The sequence below is a fragment of the Zootoca vivipara genome, chromosome 3, assembly GCF_965207765.1.
Source record: "Zootoca vivipara chromosome 3, rZooViv2.hap1.1, whole genome shotgun sequence".
Taxonomy (NCBI): domain Eukaryota; kingdom Metazoa; phylum Chordata; class Lepidosauria; order Squamata; family Lacertidae; genus Zootoca; species Zootoca vivipara.
Genome location: NC_142586.1, coordinates 98,981,737 through 99,009,199, shown reverse-complemented (window position 1 = coordinate 99,009,199; position 27,463 = coordinate 98,981,737). Strand labels below are relative to the sequence as shown.

At 40.4% G+C, this 27,463-nt stretch overlaps 2 protein-coding genes across 5 annotated transcripts in view; both read right to left on the bottom strand.

Moving 5' to 3' along the window:
- Positions 1 to 156: 156 nt before the first annotated feature.
- Positions 157 to 22,318, bottom strand: DYNC2LI1 (dynein cytoplasmic 2 light intermediate chain 1). 4 transcript variants are annotated; one of them, XM_088666746.1, is made up of 13 exons: positions 21,966 to 22,318; positions 19,369 to 19,486; positions 18,149 to 18,183; positions 15,994 to 16,063; positions 15,228 to 15,316; positions 11,913 to 12,099; positions 10,342 to 10,410; positions 8,013 to 8,090; positions 7,337 to 7,413; positions 6,138 to 6,208; positions 5,545 to 5,642; positions 4,148 to 4,240; positions 157 to 313 (listed from the first exon to the last, which is right to left on the bottom strand). In XM_088666746.1, exons 1-13 carry the CDS (start codon positions 22,199 to 22,201, stop codon positions 251 to 253), a joined length of 1,284 nt encoding a protein of 427 aa, XP_088522872.1. In that variant the 5' UTR covers positions 22,202 to 22,318; the 3' UTR covers positions 157 to 250. The 4 variants fall into 4 exon arrangements, with proteins under 4 accessions (XP_088522872.1, XP_088522873.1, XP_034967094.1 ...); XM_088666747.1 differs by having other exon boundaries at positions 5,545 to 5,620; XM_035111203.3 differs by having other exon boundaries at positions 22,242 to 22,318.
- Positions 22,319 to 23,172: 854 nt separating this feature from the next.
- PLEKHH2 (pleckstrin homology, MyTH4 and FERM domain containing H2) overlaps positions 23,173 to 27,463 on the bottom strand; it is a 61,188-nt gene continuing 56,897 nt past the window's right edge. The window contains exon 30 of the mRNA XM_035111207.3: positions 23,173 to 27,028. Coding sequence (XP_034967098.1) covers positions 26,843 to 27,028 — 186 coding nt within the window. The 3' untranslated portion in view covers positions 23,173 to 26,842. The remainder of the gene's footprint in view (positions 27,029 to 27,463) is intronic.

Genomic DNA, 27,463 nt, shown 5'->3' with positions numbered 1-27,463 from the left:
GTCCTTTGAACTTTTCACAAACCAGTTATCTGATGTTAAATGACACAGTATGTGTCTGCTTTTCTTCAAATATTTTGCAACATCTGAGTCATCTCTTACTGAGCTTAACTAAGAGAAGTGATTCTGGCACAATCTACTAAACAACAATGACCACAATTAAGTATTTATGATGGTGTTTTTTTTAAACGCATTTTACAAGTGTACAAAACATAATCTCAAATGTATGAAATGCAGCTTCAAATCTTCTCAGTCAAGAATCAAACTCCATTTCTTTCCAGGTTTTAGAGGCATTTCTTTTGTACTGTTCTAGTTCCTAAAATGGAAACAAATATTGAAACAGTTTTTAATGTTTAGTTTTTTGTAAGTTAGTTTTGAGTTTCATTTTTGAAGAAAAAAGCGTCTAATGTAATAAATTATTATTATTCTGCAACATATTGCAAATTTTGGATCTCATCCAGTCTCCGCTATCATTACTATCATCATTGCATATAAATCAGTATTCATAAAAAAATGAAAGACATAAAAGATGGCATTTTAGAAACACTGTATGCAAGATAAGCCCAAACACCCAGCAGGGTCTAAACTGCATGGAATGTATCAGCGGTATCTATATATCTTAATTATGAATGAGTTGTAAAAGAAATCCAGATTGCGGCACACAGCGAATTAGCCATGATTAAAGCAGCTCTCATGTATGCCTTTCATAACACTAAACACACGGCAGTTTATCTTTTTATGTCATGCTGTATATGCCATTCTAATACTGAGATCCACCGCAAAATTACTGAAGTCCATTATTCTAATTGTACCCGTATCATTTTACTTTTCATTATCTACTACTTGTGGTTTCAAAGAGCAATTATCCACCTGCTACTAAACTAAGAAATGATGTTCACTTGCTCCCTCAAGTGCAGCCTAGGGATGCAGATCTCCCAAGTGACCAGCAACACAGAGTTTGCTAAATGGGAGCTCTATCATCAAATGCATATAGCTATGAACACCATATTCCAGGGGCAAACCAACCAGTCTTTGCTTCCATATGTTGCTTGGAATCTTCCAAACGCATCTGAATGTCACCTGTTAGAAACTGGACCCCTTGATGTGACCCGCTTGATTATTAGCGCAGTCTAGAGCACCCCCATGCTGCAGGGATGCTTTGCATGCTGCTGCAAGTATCTTTCCTATAGGCGTAGCAGTATGCACCACCCTTTAAGGGTTGGGGAAGTGTCGGGACTCAGTTTTTCCTGTCCAAAGTGGGTTTGGCAGAGCTGCCAGTGCTGAGCACTCTGCAGTGTTAACAGGAGCACCACACAGATGTGGAGGTGGGTTTTTCTTCTGCACAACACCATTTGGTTCACATATCCATAAATCTCCACAAGTCTTTTACAATTGGTTTGCCCTTGGTGAATGGATAGCAGAAAGGTACTTACCACCACCACTTACAAAAACCACATAGTTTATATTTCTGGCAGATCAGACTTATATGATCATGGTCATTTCATCACACTTAACTTCATTTTTAGTTGACTTACATCAGCACCCATATTCTTTTTGTAATTTTGCACAACTTGGCAGAGGCCTCATTTTTTATTGGGATTACTAGCTGACAGAAGTGTCTTTGGAAGTAGTGAATGCTTGATATTTTATATGGTTCTGAATTGTTCTTATAAGTTGTAAGCTGCCGTGGTATTTTAAAAGAAGTGCCATATGGATTTATTAAATAAATATAATTTCTGAAATGCATTGTGCTCATTTCTAATTTTTCTTGTGCATCTGACTAGTAGTTCCAGTCAATCCATATACAGTATTCATTAGTTCATTCACACCTTGCAATTGTAATGATGTTTCATCCTACTTAATTGTAAACTTATCAATACATTGTTGTTACAGTCGTGTGCCTTCATCACTTTTTTGTGGCTGTTACATAGGACTGGGCCCTTGTATGCAATTTCCCACTGCTATCAGCTGCTCAGAGACAGAGATTTTAGTTGCATCTGGAGTGATGAGGGGAAACAGTTAAAGCCTGTACTCCCAAATGATCCTGATGCCTCCAACATCATGATTTTACCTGTATCAAGAGTGCTGCGGGGAAGGACAGGTTAATGCTTCTTTACGGTATTCGGTTGCGCTGGGGGTGCTGGAAGGGAGCTAGGTTAAAGGAGCTACAATTGCTGCTTAGGTTGCTCAGGTTTTTAAAGTTTCAACAGCACAATTAAATGGCCTTCAAGCATCTGAACAACTATCATTGTACAGTGAGCAAACTGTTAGGCCAGAGAAAACCACGAGAAAGACGGAAAAGCATCCTGATTGGGGCCTTGGGTGTATTATAGCAATGGTGTATTTCTAACGTCTGGATGAAATAGGCTATGTGTCTGGTGCAGATCACTACCAAAAAAAGAGAGAGGTCCAAATAAGCTCTAATGGATCAATGGATGCCCGGCAGGGGGTTGGGTAGGGGGAACGGGACCGTTTCTTTTATGTATTGCTGTTAAGAAAGCTTGCTAAGAAATGAGAGTCTGGTTACAGTCTGCAGGTGTGTGGTCCCTAATGTCAGCAGCACTATGAGAAGTATATTAAACTCTACAGATAGTCATTCTGAGTCCAAAGAGCAACATAAAATGATCAGGAAGAAATGCACAAAAGTCTACTTTTCAATTGGAATAAAAAGCTACCATGCATGAATACCTTCAAGAAACAGAAATACAAAGCATTATGTTTGACGCTATAACTTTAACATAAATGCTCCTCTCTATATAAATGCTTTATGTATGGAACAAAGGAGTACAAAAAGGAAGGAAAAAAGATTAGCTTTTCTGAAGCATTTAATACTTACTTCTTGAGATAAGGGCCATTTCACTCTCAATTTTCATATAATTATGGGAAATCCTAATGCATTTAAAAACTGAATGTAGCCAGGGAATTGTTTTCTTGCAGATATATACAGGGTTATCTCGCAGCTTTTAAGATCAAATGAAATACAAAAATCCCAAAATGTTTTCATAAAGGGCAGTTCAAATGTTATAATAATCTTATAATAACTGAACTCCAAGATGGAAATTTTAGGGAAATAACTGCAGATAATTTTCTTTTTACAGAAACTTGTCTATTACCATTTTTTCGCTATAATAGTAGCAACAACAAAAGCTACAGCAACTTCCAATGGCATCAATACAGATTAAAATCTTTATAAAAGAAAAGAGCACTGAAACTAGGAAACACCTGGGAAAATATTAATTTTCAATATGATTTAATCAACTTTTACTAGTAGCCTATTTTACTTAATAAAAATACCATCCAAAATCATAACCTTAATATGAATGTAAAGCAAAAAATGTATGTACAAGCAATTAAACTGAACATTCTATTTTGGGTGACACATTAAAATCAATTCAATAGAATGTCTGAGGACTACATTAGTCATTAATTATACACTACTTGCAATCTACAAGAAATAATTTCAACTGAGATTAATTTTGCAAAATGACTTAAAATGGAAATACTTGCAGAGGTAACTCTAAATTAATGCCCTGGAATAAACCTGGCAGCCTAAACAAATTTTTCCAATACTGGAAGTAGTCTAGAGTTTGTCTATTTTGCTGTAGATTATACTATACTATAAAACTGTGAAATCAACTAGATAATTACTGGCTCAAGTTTGTAGGCATGTTCACTGATGTGAACCTCAACTAAACTTGAGTAACCTTAGCTGGAGCGTTATGAAACTTCCAGAGAAAATATGGGGTTACTTTAGTTTAAGAACTATGCTGTGGCATTTTGCAAAGCTACCTTTCCCCTTTAGAAAATGCAACTTGGAAAACTGCCCTGGAGGTAAACCCTGGAGGTAACACTCAAAGTTCTTCCACGTCTGCAACTGCTGTCAGTGTGGCTTACTTTGCTGTAGAAGCAGGTTGCTTAAAAGAATTATCTGAATTATTTATAGAATAACCTTCAATAATATCAGGTTAGGCTGAGAGATGATGGTGTGTCCAAGGCCACCTGAGCAAACTTTATGGTTAAAATGAGACTTGCAGCTATAAATGAATGTTCAAAGGTACATACATCTGGGCAGTTCTACAGCACCTGAGAAATACCCGTGAGATTTTTTATTTTTATTTTATTGAACGACTGCTGTAGCATGGTGACATACCTGGTTCTTCTGAGCACGCATAGCATCGACTTCATATTCACCATATTGTGGATCTTGAGCTGGGTCCTTGACTTCTTTGAAAACTCCGACATTCTAAAATAAGGGCAGGTGAAAGAGTAAAATGTAGCCCCATGCTTTCCCCCAGGTGTGACTTGAAATATCCCTAGAGCTTGCATCTCTGCCATAGATAGGTTTAAGGCATCAACCTGTACAAACTGCAGAGGCTGGTTCATATAGCTCCCTCTTCTATATGTGTAATGAAGGACCAGTTGCATGACTGCAACCAAGCTGGGATGTGCTACATATATACACTATTTTTCCTTATGGGGGCTAAACACGCCTTGTAAAATACTCAACCCTCTGTGCAAAGAAGCTAGTTCATGTAACAGGCACCTCCAAGTGATCCTGGTGACACTGTGAACCCCTCCAGCAGGTCCACATGTTTCAAAGACAACTGTATGAAACAGCCTAGTCCAGGGGTCCCCAGACTACGGCCCGGGGGGCGGATGCGGCTCAATTGGCCTCCCAATCCGGCCAGCGACAACCCCCGCCGCCCGCTGCCCGCTCTTGCAGCGCGCTGCACGGCGGCGCGCTTCCAGATCTGAAAAAAATCGCTGAAAATCGTTTCTGCGCATGCGTATGGGCCTCTCCCGACCCAGAAGAGGTCATTTCCAGTGCACTTCCGGGTCGGGGGAGGTGCACTTCCGGGTCGGGGGAGGCCCATACGCATGCGCACAAACAATTTTCGGCGATTTTTCCGGCCTGGAAGCGCGCCACCGCGCCAGTAAATGGGTGTGCGCATGCGCACTGGCGCACACTCCCCCACCCTCCGGCCCACTGCGCGCACACTCCCCCGCCCTCCAGCCCGAAGGCGGGTAAGTCTGGGGACCCCTGGCCTAGTCCCTTCAGTTCACAAAGGTTATATCAGCTTGCATTTATTTTGCCACAACAAGAATGAACCTACAAAGATCACAAGAAGTGACTTGTGTCTATGTTCTCTGTGACATAGTGTCCCAGTTCAGATGTAAAAGTTCAGGCCTAATAAACCATGATTTATTACAGTGAGAATCAGCATTGTGCCCAGGCACTCAGTCCACAGCTGAACACTTGGGTGCGGGGGTTAAGCTGCAGGTTCCTATTACATCTAAACTAGGAACCCCTGGCTCAAGGTTTAAATCTTGATCAATGAATTAGGAAATGAAAACAGCTGTGCACAAAAAGCAAAGCCAGTACCAAGCTTAAAGTTTCAATTCTTCCGTAACTAGAAGTCCCAATGAAATTACTTTACTTCTGAATAATCTGGCTTGGGCACAACAGTGCAGCCACAAGAATTAACAAGTACCGTGAAAAGAAATAAGGTTGATAAGAACATTAAAGAACTAAAAATGTATACACACCTTTGGTGGAAATGCCTTCTCAAACACCTTTTTCCATAGATCCATAGGTGTCTGTGCATGCAGCTTTCCAATATCACTATTGGAAGCAGGAGGAGGACCTAGTTATTATAAGAATTGTAACAATGGTCACTCCATCATTCAAATGGCAAACAAGCTACTTGTCTGAATGTATTCCCCTCAATAATTTAACAAAACTGATGAAAAGAAAGTACAAAATGTCCTACATGGAAGGTCGTTATGCAGATATGTAAGAAACAGGTTCCTGAAGATAAGCACTAAGCTTTCAACATAGAAGCTGTTATACTAGGGCTGCAATCCTTTGTGTACTTTACACACTTTCCTGGGAGTAAGTCCCACTGAATTTAGCAGGGCTTACTTTTCAATAAATATGTATAGCGTTGTTGTTAAACATTGCTGTACCTTCTTAAAACTTTCTGATCGTTTTTCTCAAGTAATCATTATACACAAATACATTTTGTAGACGTTTCAGAATTCATTGTTCACTTTTGTCCGCTTCAGCCTTGTATTTTCTTAATTGTAAAAGCTATATGCACAATAATAATAATAATATGCTGGATAAGAAAATCACCCACCTATTTGACTAAGAGAGTCCATTCCTGCTGGGATAAAGAGTGGCTTGTTCTGGTCCACTGACATGGATTTGCTTAAAAACCATGAACGGAACAAAATGAATATAGATCAGAATTTACCAAAACTGACAAAAAGCACACTCCAAGAAAGGCAAGTTACAACTATGACCTTAAACACATGTATTTGCTTGAATGAGAACTGAGTTGGTCCAACCACCAGTTGTCTCGCCTTCCTAATTTATGATTTATTTTGTATTGTTTGACTGTAATTGTATTTGTTTCTTTTCTTTTCTTTTAGAAAATTCAGTATTCCACCCCCCACCCCCCCGTTACAACTGTGTCCCATTCAAATCAATAGAACTGATGGACAGCAAAAGTTTACTTTCTGCTGATGGAAGCTTTGACAGATCCATTTCCCCTCCTAGCTTTTTCTATAAAGCTCCAATTTTTATTTTTATTTCAGCAGCAGTCCTTCTGACAAATGGGATTGAATGGGAGCTCCCCTCACCCACCCTTGCAGGCATGGAGGTCCAAATTCAGATCAGGACTGGAGGAGAGGGAAATGTGCTAAATTCCCCAGTGCCAAAGGCCCAGTCTGGACCCACCGCCCACCTTGTTTTTGAAAGAAATACTGTGTACTCAAGGACAAACCATGTAATCAACATTCTGCGTTGTTTGGGCCTGAGTCTACTCTATTAGCAGATCTCCAACATTTCAGCAGGACCTTTTCAAGCCTTGTCATCTGAGATGCTATAAACTAAACTGAGGGACTTGGACATGCAAATTCTATCACTGAGCTATTGGTGTGTCCTTCACATGAAAATAGGCCTCTTTCCCACAATGGTAATTTTGCCCAGGATTCTCACACCCAAAGTGGAGAAACACCCCTAAGACCTTGGGTGGCTAACCTGTGGTGTCTCCAGATGTTGCTGGGCTAGATCTAGAACTTCAGTCATTCCTGAGCATCGGCCATGCTGGAAGGCCACAAGTTAGCCACCCACCTAGACCAACAAGCCCATTTGAAAGCATTTTCCTGAAACTGTTTTATCAGCCTTTATATAGATCTATGAGCAAGAATCCTGTATTAAACAGAAAAGCTGACAGATTTTATTTTTTCCTTTTCCTTTTTTACAAATTGCCAGTATCCAGCCAATAGAAGGTTTTGGGAGAGCTTGCCAATTGTAGGAAATTGTTTAGCTTACCTCCTATCAAAGCCAAATGCTAAATGGTTAATGAGAGCACGCGTTTTCAGGAGCAGAGCTTCAGATTTGCTGGTGAACTGTGAACAAAGCATAAAACTTGTGTTATGTTTCTCCTAGTAAGCATAGTAAAATACTACTCCCGAGTCACTCAAAATTCATCATAGGACCGCTTAATGCCCCAAAATAATAATAATAATAATAATAATAATAATAATAATAATAATAATAAACTATTGCACAACACTGTTATAATACATGGTTACCAAAAACACACAATAAAACAATCCCATTAAAACATTAACATATAAATGTCCATAAATAAAATATGCAGTAAAACAAAATTAAACAACAGCAATTAAAACAGGAGACTCAGGTCAAGAGATTAAAGGAATGGCTGTATGTCTTCAAAAGCCGGCAGAATGCCAATACAGATGAGGCTTCTCATATCTCAGTAGGGAGTGCATTTCACAATACCAGTGCTACTAGTGAAAAAATTCACCTCTGTGCCATCACAAGCCAACAATCATCAGGTCATGGTAAGACTAACCCACACATTGGGCTATTTTATTTTATTTTAATTTCTTTCTTTCTTTCTTTCTTTGTTTGTTTGGGAAATGAATACGAGTTGAAAGGGTTGTGGCAGGGTTGTGCCCATGAAATACAATAATATACATACCACTAAAGATGCTCCATAATAATGAGAAACAAAGCGAAGTGTCTTGTATATTATTTTTTTCATCTCCGAATCAAATTCCTTTTAAAAAAAGAGGGCGGTTAGGGTGGAAAAAAAAATCTAATTAATAATTTTACAGTTTTTCACAATGCGACATAACATTGCCCTCCTTTGCATGTAACACTAAGTCAACATTTGCTAACAAATAAATGTGTGGGCTTCCAGAGAGTAGACTTTGACCACTTTGTTCCTCGCAGGTCATTCTGTTATTGTGCTATGCTAAGCTAAACCATGGTTTGGTATTGTTTAAACCCAGGCTTATGGCTCAGCTCACTCAGGCACAGCACAAGGTGTAGGCCATAGGATAAATCTTGGTTACAGCTTGTCCGAAGAGAGCTAAAGCACAAGCTCAGGTTTAGATGACCTGCTAAACTAAACCATAGCTTAGATGAGCACAGCAAGAGGATGACCAGGGAAGAGCAAAGGATTTCAATAGTATATGCATATATTTCCCAAAGAGACACATTTTTGCTTTGCCTCACAAGGGCTTATTTATTCTGCTTTACAGGAATGCAGCTTAACAATCTTGGAAAAATGTCATTTATACTCCATTCAGAAGCAACCAATAACGTTGGCTGCTAAATAAAGGAAGCAAACAAAGAAACCTAGGCTTGCGCTACTAGGAATTATGCATCAATAACAGGTGACTTGCCTAGAATGCACTATGCTGCCACCTAGGGGACCAAGAATGAATGTTTCTCCAAATACATGTCCTGCCTGCATGTGCTCAAACAGTGCACGAAAGGTAAGACTGCAGTTTGGTGTTGTGGTTATAAAAACAAAAAGGATGAGAAATGAATTAAAAGCAGACTCTGAAAGAACCAGCATCACCATACGTATCTGATGATAAATCATCACCACTTGTGAAGAGACAGGTACAGTACAACGAAGTGTTTTCTATTGATCAAGTGTGCAGAGGTTGGCCCAGTTGAGGGAGGAGTAAGAGAGTAAAAGGACTTGAGGATAGTACTAAGTTAAGATCAAGCAAGGTAGGGACCAGATTAAAAGGCACCATACATCACATCTTCTTGGGAACTACCTGCTGCATCAGGGAAATAGCCCATCTATTCTAGCATCCAGTTCTCAGAGCGGCCAATCAGATGCCTATGGAAAGCCTGAAAGCACTCTCCCCACCAGTGATTCCCAGGAACTGGTATTCAAGGGCATCCTGCCTCTGGCAGTGGAGGCAGAATATAGCCATTGTGGCTAATATCCGTTGACAGCTGTCAATAGCAGCAGTTTAGAAGACTTATGTACAATTCAGTTCTGGGGAGAGCAGGTCATCTCAGACACGTTTATACTTCCAGTCAGTGGGTAAGTGATGGCAGGCTGCGTACATTTGCTGGGGAGGCAAGCTTAAGATTCAGCTAAAAATAAATACTGTCTGTCAGAAACGCCACCGCCGCATATGAACAGGCTGTTCATCTTCAAAGATAACTCTACAAAATAACCTAAAGGGCATGTGCTAAAGGAGAGAATGGGACCTGAAGGTCAACATAAAAAAAGGGGAAATGTATAGGAACACAGGAAGCTGCTTTATACAGAGCCAGACTCACCGTCTAATTCTAACCCAACTGGCAGAGGCACATTAGGGTTTCTCAGTCCTACCAAGGGATGCTAGGAATTGAAAGTGGGACCTTCTGCATGCAAGCTCTACCACTGAGCCACGGCCCTTCCCCATACTTTCCTATGCTGCCATGCCAATTCCGGCATGAAAAACAGCAGGCCAGAAGGAGGACTGTTTAATGAAGGGGAGGGCAGGACTTCAAACAGTGGCTTGGGGTGAGCTGGGGGGAATAGGTGAGGGAGTGGGTGAGGTGTAAAGGGAGGATAGTTTGGTCAAGCATGCAGGAAGGGTACTGGAAAAGGGGTTGGCGAGCAGAGTGGGTATAATATGCAATGGAAAGGTCTAAAAATTAGCAATAAGATAATATGATACAATTCAACCTTACTCTATTGTGGAGCTGAATGGTGGTATACTACAGGTGAGATAAACTTAATCTATACCATTCATAATTAAATATTTCACTGTTGGTATATTCCTAGCATATGTCATTCATATTTTGTCTTATTTTCTTCATTATTATAAATATATTATTATTGTTTCTGGAGGATGAATGCTATGGATGGTAATTACATATGGCTGTAATTGCCATTTTGTTCATTTTAATCTTCTGATTTTGGACACACAGAGAGAAAGTATCAATAAAAAAGGATTCTTGGCTACCACAATATAACGGAGGGGAAAAACTGTAACAGATATATTACTTACATGAAACATATCATATTTGCTCCCGATTATGACTAGTGGAATTGGAAACGGATCAATCAGTTCACGATCCTGTTAAGAAAGTGGCAATACTTATATAACATTTTTTGCAATCCCTTTTTTCAGATAAGAACATGCTGAGATGGCTTCAAAATAGTTCACACATGGGCTCCATTGTTGCATAATTTTTTGGAAATAAGGAGAATTTAAGACCGTACAGCCATTAATGTATTATGGGTAAATATAAACTTCAAGTAAGTCACCAATGTCTTAAGTAGGAAGAATTCAAATTAGTTTCACCCTAACTCAGTCCAACCTGTGAAGGGGCCTCACCCCTACTTAGACGGGTACACCAAAACCCCAATGTGGCAAGAGCACATTGACTTTACAAATGGTTTTCCATGCTAGCTCTTCCTTATGGAAAGAGGCAAGCCTAGGGAATGAATCCCTGAAGTTTCACTCCTTACATATGCTTAAGCTCAAGACAAGCAGAGCAGCTAGGATTTGCTCCACCAGAGGTAGGAAGAAATCCTCTTTCTTATTCTCCTCCAATATAAGCTCAACTGAGCTGCACATGGAAATTCTGCATCTACAGAAGCTGCAATGGATGAAACTTGAGCAGGGGTCTTGGAAGGAGTTTCTTCTTGTTGGGTGGTCGTCTATCATATATGATCTAGTTGAAATTCATGCACCGCAAGGTGTGACTCCTTCCATTCAGGAGTGTGAGTTAGGATCAGTGTGATAGGTGAAGCAAGGGAGAAAAATATTTCTTTTTTTTAAAAAAAAGATGAACTGGGCTACTGAAAGTCATAAAGGAAGCAAATCTGTATCTATTGGGTCTTTTATTCATGTTCATCTTTTGCTCACATTAATAGCTACTTTATAGTATTATTTTTACACCCTTGAATTGTGCACTATAGAATATATATATATACGTTGTTTAGACACCGCATACACACAACATTTGTACAAGATGAATGCATGATGCCAGGCACCTTTTCAATTGCATCTTCGGCAATCTATTTTACTTTCTTCAAGAGAGCACATTAGCAATTGAATTTCAAGGGCTTATGTTAACATCCCTGAAATTTTATAATTTAATTAGTTGTCACATTATCAAAAGGCACTGAGTCTGTGATAGACACTTGAATAAATGCAAAGTATAGAGTCGTGCTGAAGGCTGTTATAACTACACCCTTTCCTCAAATCTGTAGCTTCAGTGAGTTGCTTTGCCAGATAACTTCTGTACATTCTAGTTTTCACCTTCATTTCAAAAGGAGATTATAAAATCAATATCAAACTGCGTCTGTAAAACTGTTTCTTTTGATTGTTGTAACATGCCATAACAATCACATTAGATGTCTAACAAGAATATATAAGAAACCTTCTTTCCTTGTTTCTGCTCCTACTGAATTTTCATTAAATTGCTATAATTTTCCACTGAACAAGTTCTTCTACATCAAATGGATTTTCAGTCATGCATAAAAATCTAAAGGAATTGTTTATGATTCTCAAAGCGATTATCTTTAACTGTGTATGAGCCTGTGACATCTGGAGAAAATACTAGTTCTTACTGGATGATCCTTTGGCAGATTGTTCCATATTCTCTGTTTAATTTCAGTAGCTGCTTTAGGATTTGTTTGTCCCAGTTTTGTTATAACTCTGTCTACATGCTTCCTAGTGGCTTGTAAAAGGCTCTCCATGGTTGGCCACAGTTCATTTGGCTTTGAAAGATCCAGGACAAGAACGATAGCAAATGTCCTACAAAAAGAACAGAAAGACATCCTAACATTTTTAAAGACATCTATTATGTTCTTTACACAAGTTGTATCTCATACACTGGCATCTAAACAGCAGTTTGGATGAGCAAAAAACAAACTTCCCAACCCACACAAGCTAAGCAAATTACATTAAATATGGAAACAATGTTTGCCCAGAAAATGATTTGTTGTTGTTACTGTTGCTTAGTCGTGTCCGACTCTTCGTGACCCCATGGACCAGAGCACGCCAGGCACTCCTGTCTTGCACTGCCTCCCGCAGTTTGGTCAAACTCATGTTCGTAGCTTCGAGAACACTGTCCAACCATCTCGACCTCTGATGTCCCCTTCTCCTTGTGCCCTCAATCTTTCCCAACATCAGGGTCTTTTCCAAGGATTCTTCTCTTCTCATGAGGTGGCCAAAGTATTGGAGCCTCAGCTTTAGGATCTGTCCTTCTAGTGAGCACTCAGGGCTGAATAAGAATGGATAAGTTTGATCTTCTTGCAGTCCATGGGACTCTCAAGAGTCTCCTCCAGCACCATAATTCAAAAGCATCAATTCTTTGGTGATCAGCCTTCTTTATGGTCCAGCTCTCACTTCCATACATCACTACTGGGAAAACCATAGCTTTAACTATGCACTACTGGGAAAACCATAGCTTTAACTATACCTTTGTTGGCAAGGTGATGTCTCTGCTTTTTAAGATGCTGTCTAGGTTTGTCATTGCTTTTCTCCCAAGAAGCAGGCGTCTTTTAATTTCGTGACTGCTGTCACCATCTGCAGTGATCATGGAGCCCAAAAAAGTAAAATCTCTCACTGCCTCCATTTCTGCCACCTCTATTTGCCAGGAGGTGATGGGACCAGTGGCCATGATCTGAGTTTTTTAATGTTTAGCTTTAGACCATATTTTGCGCTCTCCTCTTTCACCCTCATTAAGAGGTACATGATTTGTACTCTACTATAAATTCTTTGTCATGATATTTTATTAGCTGAATTTATAAACCTGGTTACTATGGGCTGAGTGAACTGTTTGGGAGAATTAGATGGAGTAGCATTGCTAGAGGTAAGGAGTTATGAACTTGACAAGTAACAAGGAAACAAGCACTGATGCTTGCTTGTTTCAACAAATCATAGTTTAAACTAACCAGTTATTTGCAGTTCACACAGTTAAGCCCTGGGCTCCTTGAGGAGTAAGCGTGAGATAAAAACTGAATGGACAAATTAATAAATATACAACAACAAACTGTGGTTAGTTCAAAAATGAAACTGTGTTGGGGTGGAGAAGCATGCACACCTGACACTTGCTTCCAATTGTTGATGTAGTGCTGCACCATGGGTTAGTGACACATCTAAAAAAGGCAAATATCCAAGGTGACACTTTTAGTTATAATAGTTAAGAGATGAATAAAGCTGTCTCAACCAGCCTCTTAAAATTTTTAAGAAACAGGGGAAATAGGAGCTCTAGCTTGCATGAAACTTTGAACTTCAGACCAAAGCATCTGGCTAGCCTAAGTTCATCATTTCAAATTCTTTAGACCAAAAAGTGGTCCGCGTCTCCCCACACCAACACCCTAATGTTGATTTTAATTGTAATTCATCTGCAGCAGCTGTAAAAAAAAACACCAGGTAACTATCTTACCCATCCACATGAAAATCACTTTGATTTTTCACAGTTATGCACACAGAAATCAATTTAATATCTTCCCTCAAGTGTAACTACACTGAGAAGAGAGGACTAGGGCCTTCTCCACAATAGCCCCTATATAGCCTTTCCCCACTAAATGTCCCGTTGAGAGCAGAAGGAAGCCAACCAGTACATTGACTTGTATTGACAGGCAACACAAAATTTATTGGTTAGGTGGTTTGTTTGGGTTGAAAGGAAAGCTAGTTTTAAATCTACATTAAGCAATTATGTGCAATGGCAGCTGGTCTTCAACCAGTCCCTATCTCTCCCTTGTATCTCAAGCATTGTTGGAAACCTAAAATGTTGCTCTGGGATATTTGCAAGAATAGATGAAAGAGCCAGTGTGGTGTAGTGGTTAAGAGTGGTAGACTCGTAATCTGGGGAACCGGGTTCGTGTCTCCGCTCCTCCACATGCAGCTGCTGGGTGACCTTGGGCTAGTCACACTTCTTTGAAGTCTCTCAGCCCCACCCACCTCACAGGGTGTCTGTTGTGGGGGAGGAGGGGAAAGGAGATTGTTAGCCGCTTCGGGTAGTGATAAAGCGGGATATCAAATCCAAACTCTTCTTCTTCTTCTTCTTCTTCTTCTTCTTCTTCTTCTTCTTCTTCTTCTTCTTCTTCTTCTTCTTCTTCTTCTTCTTCTTCTTCTTCCTCTTCTAATGAATAAAGCTTACAGCTGCTGGGAGAGAAGCTAGTCTCCTTCCACAACAGTAGTATTTTCTGTATTTTCTCGTAGTTGGTGTTTTGAGAATATGTCTTTCTCTTTTTTCCTTAAATAGAGCTACTTTCTGAGCCAGGTATCTTTCTTTTAATAAACCATCTTTATTTTTTCAAAATGTTATTGCTACATTTATACGCCACCTTTCTTCCAAAGAGCTTAAGGCGGCAAATATGGTTCCCCCGTCTTAGTATCCTCAGAACCATCATGTAAGGTAGGTAAGGCAGAGATAGAAACTGGCTCCAGGTCCCCTGGTGAGCTTCATAGTTGAGTGGGGATCTAAACCCTGGTTTTCCAGGTCCCAGCTCAGCGTTCTAACCATCACACCCCACTACAGAATGTAGTTCTATAGATAGTAGAGGGTATAAATTTCAAACAGCAACTGGAAGTACAATCCTATACATGTCAACTCAGAAGTAAGTTCCATTCAGTTCACTTCCGGTAAGTATGCACAGATCTCCAGCCGCAATGAATGACAAAGTGGTGAAACTGACACAGATGAAGGTATGACTGACTATTGTTCGCCAGTGGAACATGTATTGACTATACGCCATGTATTCAATTCCAGGTCCCACATGTGCAGGACAAAAACCTAGAGACCACAAATGAGGAAGAGTAATAAACATTTCTAAATGAGTAAAGTTGAAGTTTGAAGTTCAATGGAAGAACTGAGCTGTTATAAAAAGATAGTGGAGATTAATTATGAAATTACCAAGTTCTTGGTTCATTACCTTATGTGAGCTGTAGTTATTGGTATGGGAATCAAGTCCAACAATGAAGTTCCACCACCTAGTTCCCAAAAATTAGCAATGTCTTTGGGCTGGAAAAAAAGTTTATTTGCATTAATCATTTGCACAAGATTTTGATGCATAACATACATTGCAATATGCATCTTGTATGATTGATCTGACATCAGATAGAAACCCAGCAGAGAAGGTTGGGTTGTCTTATCAGGAGTTTAGAAGAATGCCAGCAGTGGATTTTGCTGACCAGGTTTTGGAATATAAGATTTACACATGAAACGTGAGAAGATCTTCTAAGAGACACTTCACACTTAGTCATGGATAGGGAACCTTTTTCTGCCTAGGAGCTACATTACCTTCTGAGAAATGTTCTGGGGACCACAGGCTAGTTGTGGACAGGAACAGAGGCAAAAGTAGGCAGAGCAATGATTTCACTAGGTTTATGCAGGCAATTATGGAATACATCTTTCCATAATATTTAGCTGATTTTTTAAATTTTTATTTGGTTTTTATTGCATGGTTTTATGTATGATTGTTGTAAAATGCTGTTTTTATTAATAGCAGTATATAGATATTTTTTTAAAATAAATAAGTTTGAAAAATGCACATCTTTCTCCAGCTATCAAGGCCACTGCAAATTAGAGTGCTGTCTGGAATGTGGTTGCATAAATGCCAGGGGCAGGCTTGATGAGGTACATAACACTACTGATGAACCAAAAGGAGATTATATAATCTAGTTTGTCAGTATACTTACGGTATTGTGCCCTTTTGCTCTTCTTCCAAATGTATACTCCAAAGCTAATGTTGGTTTTGGAATTTCATCCCTGGAAAAAATTAAGATTACACACACACCCCTTAACCTTATTAATAAAATTAATTTTGCCCTATTATCAACACAGTATTTTTACAAACAACAGGGGGAAACAAAACAGTGAAAATGGTTCCCAAGTTTCTTGGAGTGAGTTTGCATGGGATGGCAAAACTGAAAAGGATTCAGCCCACCCACCCCACACTCTTAGTGAATCATTTTTGAGAACTGAGATGTAAAAACTAGAACATGGCAATATACAATAAAGATATGACCCAAGATAAAAGGGTAAATTGTTTATATTTTTGCACAACTAACTGTTGCACAACTAACTGTTTTATCTGAGTACAGTACTCCCAAGATTGGGAAATTTGGCAAAATAGGGTTAGAGGATTAAATACAGAGCTGAGCAGAAATTTTATTTGCTTGCAAATAAGAGAGATGCTGGAAATTAAAGGCTGCAATCCTATACTTACTTACCTGGCTGGGAGGAACAGAGCAATATTTCCTCCCCGTCCCCACCCCCTCAAATCTGCAATGCTGGAAGAAATTAGAATGTGGTGGGTTTTTTTCTGCTGCTCTTCATCAATTTTTTTGGGGGGGCTATGCTGCCACAGGGGGCCTCCTCTGAACCTGCTGAAATGTGGGGCAGTGTACATTTCTGTTGGAAGTGTTTCTGCTGGCTGTAGGCATTTTAAGGCCCCAAAGTGGGGTGTTGTGGGGCAAAACAGGGCTGGTGACAAATCCAGAGCCAGCCTAATTCCTGAGGAACCCAATCTGGAATCCTCTGCTGTACCAGCCTGAAGGTGCTGCAGGCATCTCCCAGCCCAGCAGGAGCTGGTTGCAGGTGAGGCTGGGAATCCGCTGCTCCATCCCATCCGCCCTTGCTTAGGATTGTACTCCAAGTCTCATTGAAAGAGGGTTGGCATGCATATGATTGCATCGTAAAGAAACAAGGTATATGCTAATACCTTATATTTTAAAAAGCACACCAACTTCCTCGCATACAATGTGTCATGCTATGCCATGCCTCATTAGTTTACCTCCAGCGACTGAAACCTTGCACTACTGTATTAAATATCACAAGATTTTAGGGAGAAGAAGATATCACAAGATTTTAGAGAGAGGAATTCCACACCATAATAAGAGCCTCTCTGTGTGGAAAGTTTTTTTTTTTGTTACCTATACAATCACAAATACTGAGAAAAGGAAATCTGTGAAGCATGAAAGATCATAGCCAGCCTTAGGAAGCGGTGAAGAAACTGCTATGCATGGTGGATTCCAGAGGGGTTACCATTTTCCTGTCTCCCATTCTGTGTCATTACAAAATATGAGGTGCAGAGCAACTGGGAAAGGAGGAGAGAATTTCGAGTAATATCCAACTAAGCCATACTCGGAGTAGGCCCATTGAGATCAATGGACTTAAATGCATTCCTTTCCATGGGTCAGCTCTGAGTATAATCACTCTTTAAAGTGTTTCGGACTATAGGCCCAAACCAGCATAATGACTCTGGATCACGGATGTGATGCACCACTCTAGTCAATATGTAGTGGAGGCCACAGCAGAAGCCTATGAGGTGGGGCAGAGCCATGGAGCCAGCCTCTCAACATTGTTCTCACTGCAACCTACCTGTATGAGGCTGGGCATGGCAGCAGTGAGGCTGAGGTTGTGTGGGCACAACAGTGGAAGCAGTGGATCTCTTCTGCTGGGCAACTACATGGGCCTGACCTCGCCACCACTGTGCCCTGTCCAAGCGAGCTTGAAGCAACACCAAGGTCAGGAGGGTGGCTCTGTCTTACCCAATGGACTGCTACCTTCCCATAGTCATCCAAAAGGGGCTATGTAGAATAGCAGGTCCAATACATTTCATCACCTACCTGAGGCAGCCACCTACCTAATGATAGGACTGCCCCTGAGAGCAATGCTACAGTGTTGGTAAGAATAAATCATAAGTGTTTTTAGACAAGTGTTTTGAGGAACATATTTCCACTGTTTGAAGGCGCACTGTTAAGGTATGTTCCAACAATGAAACTGTTGATGTTATTTAGAATTTTGAGTACCCAGAAAATATGAGATACTTCTCAAAACTTAAACACATACCTGTCAAGGCACCTCAGTATAATAGTAGTCTTTCCCTAGAAATTAAAAACAACAAAGAATACTATTGTAATGTCATTAAAGCATAAATATTATATCATTCTACATGCTGTAATGCATTCTTCTAATCATTTCTAATAAAATACCTGAAAATTACAAATGTAGGCAATTATATGTCATCTTATTACAGGAAAGTTAGCTGCCAACTTTCTATCAGAGTGTATCTACACTGCTATTATTATTACCATTATCAGAAATGACAAATTTAGTAATGGCAACATGAAACTTAAAAATACAGGCATCACAGTAGCAATCAGTTTAGCCATTTGTATCCGCCATTGGTAATTGTAAATAACAGGTTGATCAAATGATCGCCTGCTACTGGAATTGCTTAAGTAATGGAATGGAAATAAAATGAATGCATGAAATATACATAATAACAATATATAATTTCTTCATGCTTTAAGAAATCAGGTTCTGGGTAAAGTGGCTTACTTTGAAAATTATCTTTAAAATTAATGTTTACAGTTTCTACAAATAAATTAAGCAACGACTTAAGTCTAATTTTATAATGTTATACAAACATTTTTACCATTCCCGTCCTGGATAAACATACTTAACTACTATTTTCTTTCGAATCAGTGGCACTTAAAGTATATCCATCTAGAATAGAACTGCACTGTAAATTAGACAAATTGCAAGTGGACACTGTCTACCCATACTTAGGTACTGTTGAATCTGTCAGTTTTTGGTGTCTAGTTGTGAAAAAACAGGAGGTGGCTATTTTTGCTTGATGATTTTTGAAAAATGAAATTACCCAACAGACCAAGGTGGAGAGCTACAGTATCTCCTACCCTGCAGATTGGATGCTGTCCAGCAGGCCTTCCTCATCTAGCCTGCAGTTGCCCATCCCTGGCTGCAGTTGGGCTTTACAAATTAAGGAGTTAACTCTCTTCTCCCCATTGCTGAAAACATCTTGCCCCACAATGCAATTAGGTTTAAAAGATGCCTTCTAGGGATTAGTCAGTCTCTCTGAAGCTAGAACATGCGTTATTTAAGGTTAGGCCATTTATCGCAACACTATGAATATTAGGCATTACAGTATACAGCTTTGCAAGGTAGGAAATATTTCTTGTTGCTATAACAGAATTTCAGTTAGTACGTAAACAAAATTTATTTAATTTATATCTATAATAACAATGTGAAATGAAACAGATTGTTACCCCATTTTTATTTCCTATAAAGAATAGTGATCTTTCCCAACATTCCAGACCATCTGTGCTGCCTTCATGGTTTTCTCTTTTTTCAACATCCGCTTTAGCAATATCCCACAAGGTGTCACTAGCAAAGGAAAAATAAAAAAGTCCTCATGTAAAACAACCTTCTAATAAAGATGCTCTGCTCCCACACCACACACTCTACTCCATTTCTCCCTCATTGAAACTAATTGTGCCTTGTGTTTATAAGTCACGAGGAGCCCATCGGGTATACTGGGAAAGCTAGTAAATTAGCACTAGATTCCCCCACCCCACCCCCACTTGCTATAAGCATACATATTTGTCTGGATGCTTTATTCCTGCCTAATTGCACCCTACATTTAATGCAGTCTCATATCACTTTAAACAGTTATGGCTTCTGCCTAATAATCTTGGGGACTGCAGTTTATTAGCAGTGATAAGAGTTGTTAAGAGACCCCCATTCTCCTCACTCAGCTACAATTTTCAGAGTGGTTTAACAATAAATCCTTCTTCCCAGGAAATTTTGTAGCACTCTCAACAACTCACAGCACCCTGAAAAAGATAGTTATTTTTATTTTATAATAATAATAAATAATAATAAATTTTTATTTATACCCCACCCTCCCCAGTGAGAACCGGGCTCAGGGCGGCTGACATCAATAAAATTACAATAAAACGTAAAAGAAAGAAAAACAATTGATTAAAATGCGGATTCAATTTAGATTTAATTTTTAAAAAAATGCAGCCTCATTTTAAAATGGCCCAAATCAAAACCATAAGGGAGGGGAAAACATAGTGGTCAGACTAAGTCCAGCCCAAATGCCAGACGGAACAGTTCCGTCTTGCAGGCCCTGCGGAAAGATGTCAAATCCTGCAGGGCCCTGGTCTCCTGTGGGAGAGTGTTCCACCAAGTCAGGGCCAATACTGAAAAGGCCCTGGCCCTAGTTGAGACCAATCTAGCCACCTTATGGCTCGGGATCTCAAAAATATTGTTATTTGTGGACCTGAAGGTCCTCCGCGAGGCATACCAGGAGAGGCGATCCTGTAAGTATGAGGGTCCCAAGCCGTTATGACAGGGGCAGGGAACCTCTACCCTGTGAGCCAACCTGTACCCCCCCCCCAAGGCCACTCTGTCTGGTCCTCAGGATGCTCCTTGTGCATAGCTGTCAACTTCCAGATTGGAAAATAAGGAATCAGCAGCGGAGTGGCACCGGAAGTCGCTTCTGCGCATGTCCAGACATGCGCAGAAGCGACTTCCAGTGCTGGCTCTGCCCGATTTCCAGTGCCCAGACACGGGCAGAGCGGCACCAGAAATCAGACATGCGCAGAAGCGACTTCCAGTGCCGGGCAGCCCATGTCCGCATGTCTGGGCACCAGAAATTGCTTCTGCGCATGCCTGGGCATGCGCAGAGGCGATTTCCAGCAGCACTTGGCAAGCCAAGTGAGCAGGCAGCCAACCAGGAGCTGGTACATTTACGCAGCTGAGGAGCCTCCCTAGCCGGCAGGAGCTGCTTCCTTATAAATCCAGGGGATTTACGGGATATTTTGCAATTCAGGATAACAGCGGGAAATGGATTTAAATACGGGGGTTTCCCGTGAAAAACGGGAGACTTGACAGCTATGTCCTTGTGTCATGCCCCTCATCAGCTTCCCTGTGCTCTCTAGTACTTTTTGCCTAATTCGAAAGTTTCCTTGAACTGTGATGGTGCTTCTTGTTTAAATGGACTGAGCGACTGGGAGGGAGGCATACATAAACCTCTGGATTTTGTGCAGCTGGAACGGAAGCTCACAGTACAAAGAAATGAAGCATGTTCGTAGCGTGTTCATTAACCCACTTCCCTCTGCCTTTTACGCACAGCCCCAGGAAGGTTCCTTACAAATAATGCAGCACTTGTGCTGGAAAACACCCCCTATACCAGTTTTATAATGCCTCCTCCCCCCTGGCCCCGTATCAGTACCGATGAGGAGTGGACTTTTCCCCCCATAAGAAACAAGCATACAATTAAATCACTGCTGAGTTGCACCCACAATTTTGAGTTTTGAAGAGATGGGGAGAAGGACAGGAAACTGTAGCTTGTTCAGGGTGTTAGGAGACCACCCTCCCATCAGATGTCAAAGAAATAAAAAACAACTATCTGACATTTAGAAGACATCTGAAGGCAGCCCTGTTTAGGGAAGTTTTTATGACTGATGTTTTAATGTATTTTTAATTTTTGTTGAAGGCCACCCAACAAAGTGGCTGGGGAAACCCAGCCAGATGAGCGGGGTATAAATAAATAAATTTATTATTACTATTATTATTACTTCCCTCCACAGAGCTGCAATTCTTGGAGTTCCCAGGGAAGAGGGAGTGATTGTTCAGCCTTTATGGAAACTGTAGCTCTGGTCCATAGGTGCCAACTCCTAAAGGCCGGCGACCCTTTGCCTCCCCGCCCCAATAAAATATTTGAGCCACCCACCCACCCACCCCACAAGTCCATGGACATTCAAATGGTGATTGTGCACCGTGTCCTGTGATTGCTTATGTGGGGTAGGGCTCACCTGGCCCTTCCCAATATTTTATTCCAGTTGGGCCCACCTACTCTGGTTGGTATCCCAGGCGAACCACACTTCCCAGGCCTCTTTTGGGGCGCCCGTTTAAAGCGGAATAAGAGCGCTTTGAAAGACATGGCGCGGATGTCGAGAGTGAGATAATGCCCCCGTCCTCCGGGAAAGCTGCAGGCGGCCTGCAGAAGCTAAAAGCCGGGACACTGGCAGGCGGCGAGCCCTGCCCTGCCTTCCTGAGGGAAAGCGGCCTGCAGGCCCGCCGGAGCAGCATAGGCGGAGACAAGCCCTCCCCACACTGCCCCGCTCTTTACCTGGCCCCGGGCATCGCTGCCCCGCCGTCCCCGGAACGACGCGGCTGTCCTTAGGCCTCGGTGGACTCCCGGTCGCCATAGAAACAGCGGTTTGCTCGGCGGCCTAGCGGGAAGGAGCATCATGGGAGTTGTAGTTCTTCGGGAGCATGAACACGCGGGGCTCCGGCTTTCTGCTTGGTCCGCTTCCGAGAGTTTTCTTTCCCCGCACTCTGCGAAACGGCTTCTTGCAAGATCGATAGGGCATTGTGCGTGTGCGAAAAAGCGATATGTGTGTAGATTTTTCTTTTTTAGCTGCAGCACAGATTAGAATTGCAGTTTATTTTACGGGGATGTTGCTCTTTAAATTTCGCTCACTTGCCGCACTCTGCAGATAGTTTCCCCTCTGCCTTTGTGTGGCTTTTTGCTACCCGACTCCAGAGTTAAAATGTTTAATTAGGGTAAGTCATCGGAGAGGTGGCAGTCACCCCCGGAGGCTTGTCGGATCTGCTTTTTAGCCTTCAGTTCGTCGTTTCTGGTGGCTTTTGTATGATTTTATGCTCTTAGGCTGCTGCCGTCATTTTTTAAGAGAGTCGCTGACAGCAGTGTACAAGTTTGTGTGTGCGTCCACTATACACGTATGCACTCACAAATGGTATACCAGCTTTTCCGAGGCAGTGTGTAAAGCCTGTTGAACGCAATGAATAGACACGTATAGGTTTATGCAGTTAGAATTGATTCAGTTGCTTGCTACTGCTTCCATGGGGCTCTTTTTAACGTGACTACAGCATGTTGTTGGAATACTTCTCTCTCTCTCTCTCTCACACACACACACACACACGTGGACTGCAACAGCAGGGAGGGCGGGGTTTAAGAACAATCCATCCTCCAACTGACTGTAAAGTACGATACCTTTTCAGATAAATTGAATTCTGCAATCATAAAATACTACAGATTTCCTTGACAATGCCTTTATTTGTTAGGTGGTTTACATTCATATAAAAATACCTTATGCATTAAAAGCTAAATATCCACAAAATAAATACAAATACTCTTACACATAAATTAATGTTTTATAATTATTATTTTTCGCTTTCAGTACCTGTTCTGTTCCAATATTTCTTTACTACACGTAATTTAACAAACCGCAGTTATTTTTCAGCAATTCATTATTTGTGCATCACATAAATTGGAACCCATACAGTTTAAACATCTCTACAGAAATGGTTCTCCTGTACCAATCACTGATAAAGATCTCTCAATCTAGCTCTAGTTACATGAGAAAAAATGTATGTGAAACTAGCTGTACAAGAATGCAGAGATGCATGTGTATCCTACTGAAATCAATGCAGTAGACCGGCACAAGCAGATTGATCACCCCAATGTGCATCAAGTTGATGCTGCTGGTATCCAGCACATGGTATGCACACAGAAGCCAGCTTATGTGTGCATATCTCCTCTGCTGGATCAGAGTGATTGAGGTCATGTATGATACAACAATTTCCTCCGATAATTTAAAACTGAAACATAAGGGGGCTGCTACTAACATGTGCTGAGAGAAGCAACAAACATGACGACTAATGTAGAATTTTATATGTAGGATAAAAACCATGAATATACATAGATATTTTAAAATTAAATATAACATGGTTTCTGACGTGTCATTTTCATTTTCCAGATTAAAACAAAATGACACACGGGTCTGCCAGTGGTGGCAGGCTACATCGAAAAATGCTCTAACCTTTCTACCACTTTTAGCAACTTAACTAGCACCTCATAGTTTGCAGTTACTAAATAAAACTTTCAGTTTATTTCGGAGATTGAAGAGCCTGCAGATGCGGAGGCAAATGTATTTTAACCCCAACCCTTCCATAAAAATATAGAACGGTTAGCTTTAAAAGTATTTATTGTTTTGTACAAGTATAGTAACGGGGTTTTTTTAATGGGGGGGGGCTAAGAAATATGAGTGTCATCTCTGCCCCACCCCTTTAGCTTAAAAGGCTTATAATGAACAAGTGAGAAAGTGAACAGGGAGGTTAACGGTACAACCTTATGCATAACTACAGTATTCCCAAGTTGTGTGTATTAGATGGCACAGAAAGAGTCTACACTGTGAAAGATCCCTAAAACGAGATATATAGAATTAAAGTGAAGAGACTATGAGAGCTTACATAGCCCTTTGCTGAATCTTTTCCACAAACTATGATAGCTTGGCTTCGAATCTTCTTATAGGTTTTTTAACTTTGGATTTAAGCAAAACGTGGACTTTTTATTTTGGGTAACTTACCCCTTACTGCCTGGGAGCTTTCAGTTTTCCTTAAAGTTCTTATTTTGAATTGTTGACAAGTGACCTTGAGTTTTTACGAATGCAATAAGTGTATTTTTCCTTCTGAGGAAACTGATAGATCATTTACAGTGAAACAAGATTTTTAGCCAGCAACTCGTTAAGGTTTCTTTGGGTTATTTAAAGGGTTTTTTTGTTTGTTTTTTGAGTTATTTATGTTTCTTTGAGTATTTAATTATGGTTATACATTAGTTAATCGTCACTATATTATTCACTTTAATTCTAGATATCTCATTTTAGGGATCTTTCACGGTGTATACTCTTTCTGTGCTCATTATATTCCCGTGTTTGTCTTTTTCGCTATCTTGTATTAGATGGCAGACTGGATCTGCAATTACAGGGTAGATGATTAGTTAGGGGTACATTAGTTAGGTCTGGCTCTCTCTTAGTTGGCTGAAGCTTTTTTTTGTTTTTAGTACCTATTACATTGCCTGATCCTGTCCATATTGTAAAACATTCTTTTTTAAAAAAAACCTTATCTACGACCCTTTAAAAGGAGAAAAGGCCCAATATGTCCTTCAACTCATTAAAAAGCAGAGACTTCATATGTACATTTCATTAAAAGTTTATATTCTCAAAGGGGGGGGGGGCTTTGTCACTAATTCTAGTTATCAAAGGAAATTATAAATATTGCCTGAATGATACGATCTGTAGATTACTCTGACGATATAAAGCAGTGATTTAAAGCACCAATGATTACTCTCTTCTTTTCTTTGCCAAATACTAGGAACTGACCAGACAGATGTGTCTTTTGTTTAAACAACAGTACTGTATTGCTCTTTGTTGTTGTTGTTTAGTCATTTAGTCGTGTCCGACTCTTCATGACCCCATGGACCACAGCACGCCAGGCACTCCTGTCTTCGTATTGCTCTTACACAGCTAAATAAAAGTAGAGTTCATGCACACATACCCATCACTTGAGTTCAGCATCAAATGATAATCTGCATGTGTACAATGATGACAATACTCTGCATCAGCTCAAACACAATACTCATACTCTACAGTGACTACAAGTCATTGTACATAAATAAATGAAAAGCTCCTTGGATTCCAATTTAAACTTCCAATTTAAGAGACCAGATTTACAGTACAGTTGTACCTTGGATCCAGAACGCCTAGGTACTCGGATGTTTTGGCTCCTGAACGCTGCAAACCTGGAAGTGAGTGTTCCAGTTTGCGAACGTTCTTTGGAACCCAAATGTCCGAAAGGGCTTCCGTGGCTTCCAACTGGCTGCAGGAGCTTCCTGCAGCCTATCAGAAGCCGCGCTTTGGTTTCCGAACATTTTGGAAGTTGAATGGACTTCCGGAATGGATTCCGTTTGACTTCCAAGGTGCAACTGTACAAGGTAAGGAAAGCTGATGGAAAAGGTAAAGAAGGGAGATCTATCTGAAAATAGAGACTGGATATCAGGCTTTTTAAACACTAAGCAAGTTTTCAAGTTGAGCAGTGTCACTTAGACCCAATTTACATGTAAAAGCACATCACTACATACCTCAGCATTTGATTACTTATCATTCAATGACTTTCAGGTGGAGTGTGAAGTCTACTGTTCCTTACGTATAATGGAGCTGAAAGTTAATGTTGTGTGTTTTTTTTTAAAAAATAATGTCAAAGAATTGCCCTCACACTAGGCAGTCTGAATTATCCTTTGTTCTCTTGGTACATTCTGGCCCCAAAGCACATCATTCAGATTCAACATGCTACCACTCTCCTCCTTGAAACTGATTTTTTTAAGCAGAACTCCTGCAATTGCAGTTTTAAGAGCAAATGTCATTAAAAAAAGAAATACCTTTCACAAATCTAATGCCTATGGAATGTCTTTTCGGAATGCTTTGATGGGAACAATATTAACCCCAAACAGTAGCTGTTGTCATCTGATACGTTATCTTTCCAGAATTGACACACAGCTTAATTAGAAGTTTGCTTTAGATGTTTTCATTCCAGGAACAAGTTAAGAAAACTGAAAAGGACCATGTATGAAACTATTGGTATTCAAAGCACTGCACTTCTAACTACTAATTATTAACCAGGTTCACAGTGTTTCTTCTGCCTATCCAGGCAGACAAATATAATGCTTGTGTCCATATGTCTGGTTTTCCTAATACTTTGGGTGCCTCTGGAGTAATTGAGAAAAAGGAGGTCATGCATGGGAGCAGAATTGGCTCATGGTAAGCACCACTAGTATTTCATCCAACTTCAGTCAGACTTCCCATTTCCAATGTTGTACCCAAAATACATAAACATTCAGCTAGTATGCATTTTCACAGGCACATGATTTTTTCATAACAAGGTAGGTCCTTTGGTTGGTCTGTTCTTCAACATAAATGGATGACACCCTATGTCTTTAGTTTTCTGTTTTTCTGCCTGTGGAGACAGTGTCGCTGGAGCAGAAAGGTGGTTAGCAGCTCCCTTTTGCTGATGGAAATTGTTAATATAACTAGCAATCAGTAGTGTAATCTCAAGAATCTAAAAAAAAGAAATAGCAAAAATTAGAGATGTAGAAGACCATCTGCACATCTAAAATGCTTGCAACTCTAAGCAAACAGGGCTATAACTTACAGCATATTGAGAGGCTGAACTTAAGTGGTGTTTCCAAACTAACAATATGAATGTCAACAGGGAGAAATGTTAGGTAGGAAGGACCAGCTGTACAAATATAAGATGGGGAACACCTGGCTTATTAGTAGTACATGTGAAAAGGATCTAGGGGTCTTAGTGGACCACAAGTTTAACATAAGTCAACAGAGTGATGCAGCAGCAGCAAAAAGAAAAGAAAAGCTAACGCTATTCTAGGCTGCATCAACAGAAGTATAGTGTCCGGACCAAGGGAACTAATGGTACTAATCAATTCTCCCCTGGTCAGACCACATCTAGAATACTGTGTCCAGTTCTGGGCACCAC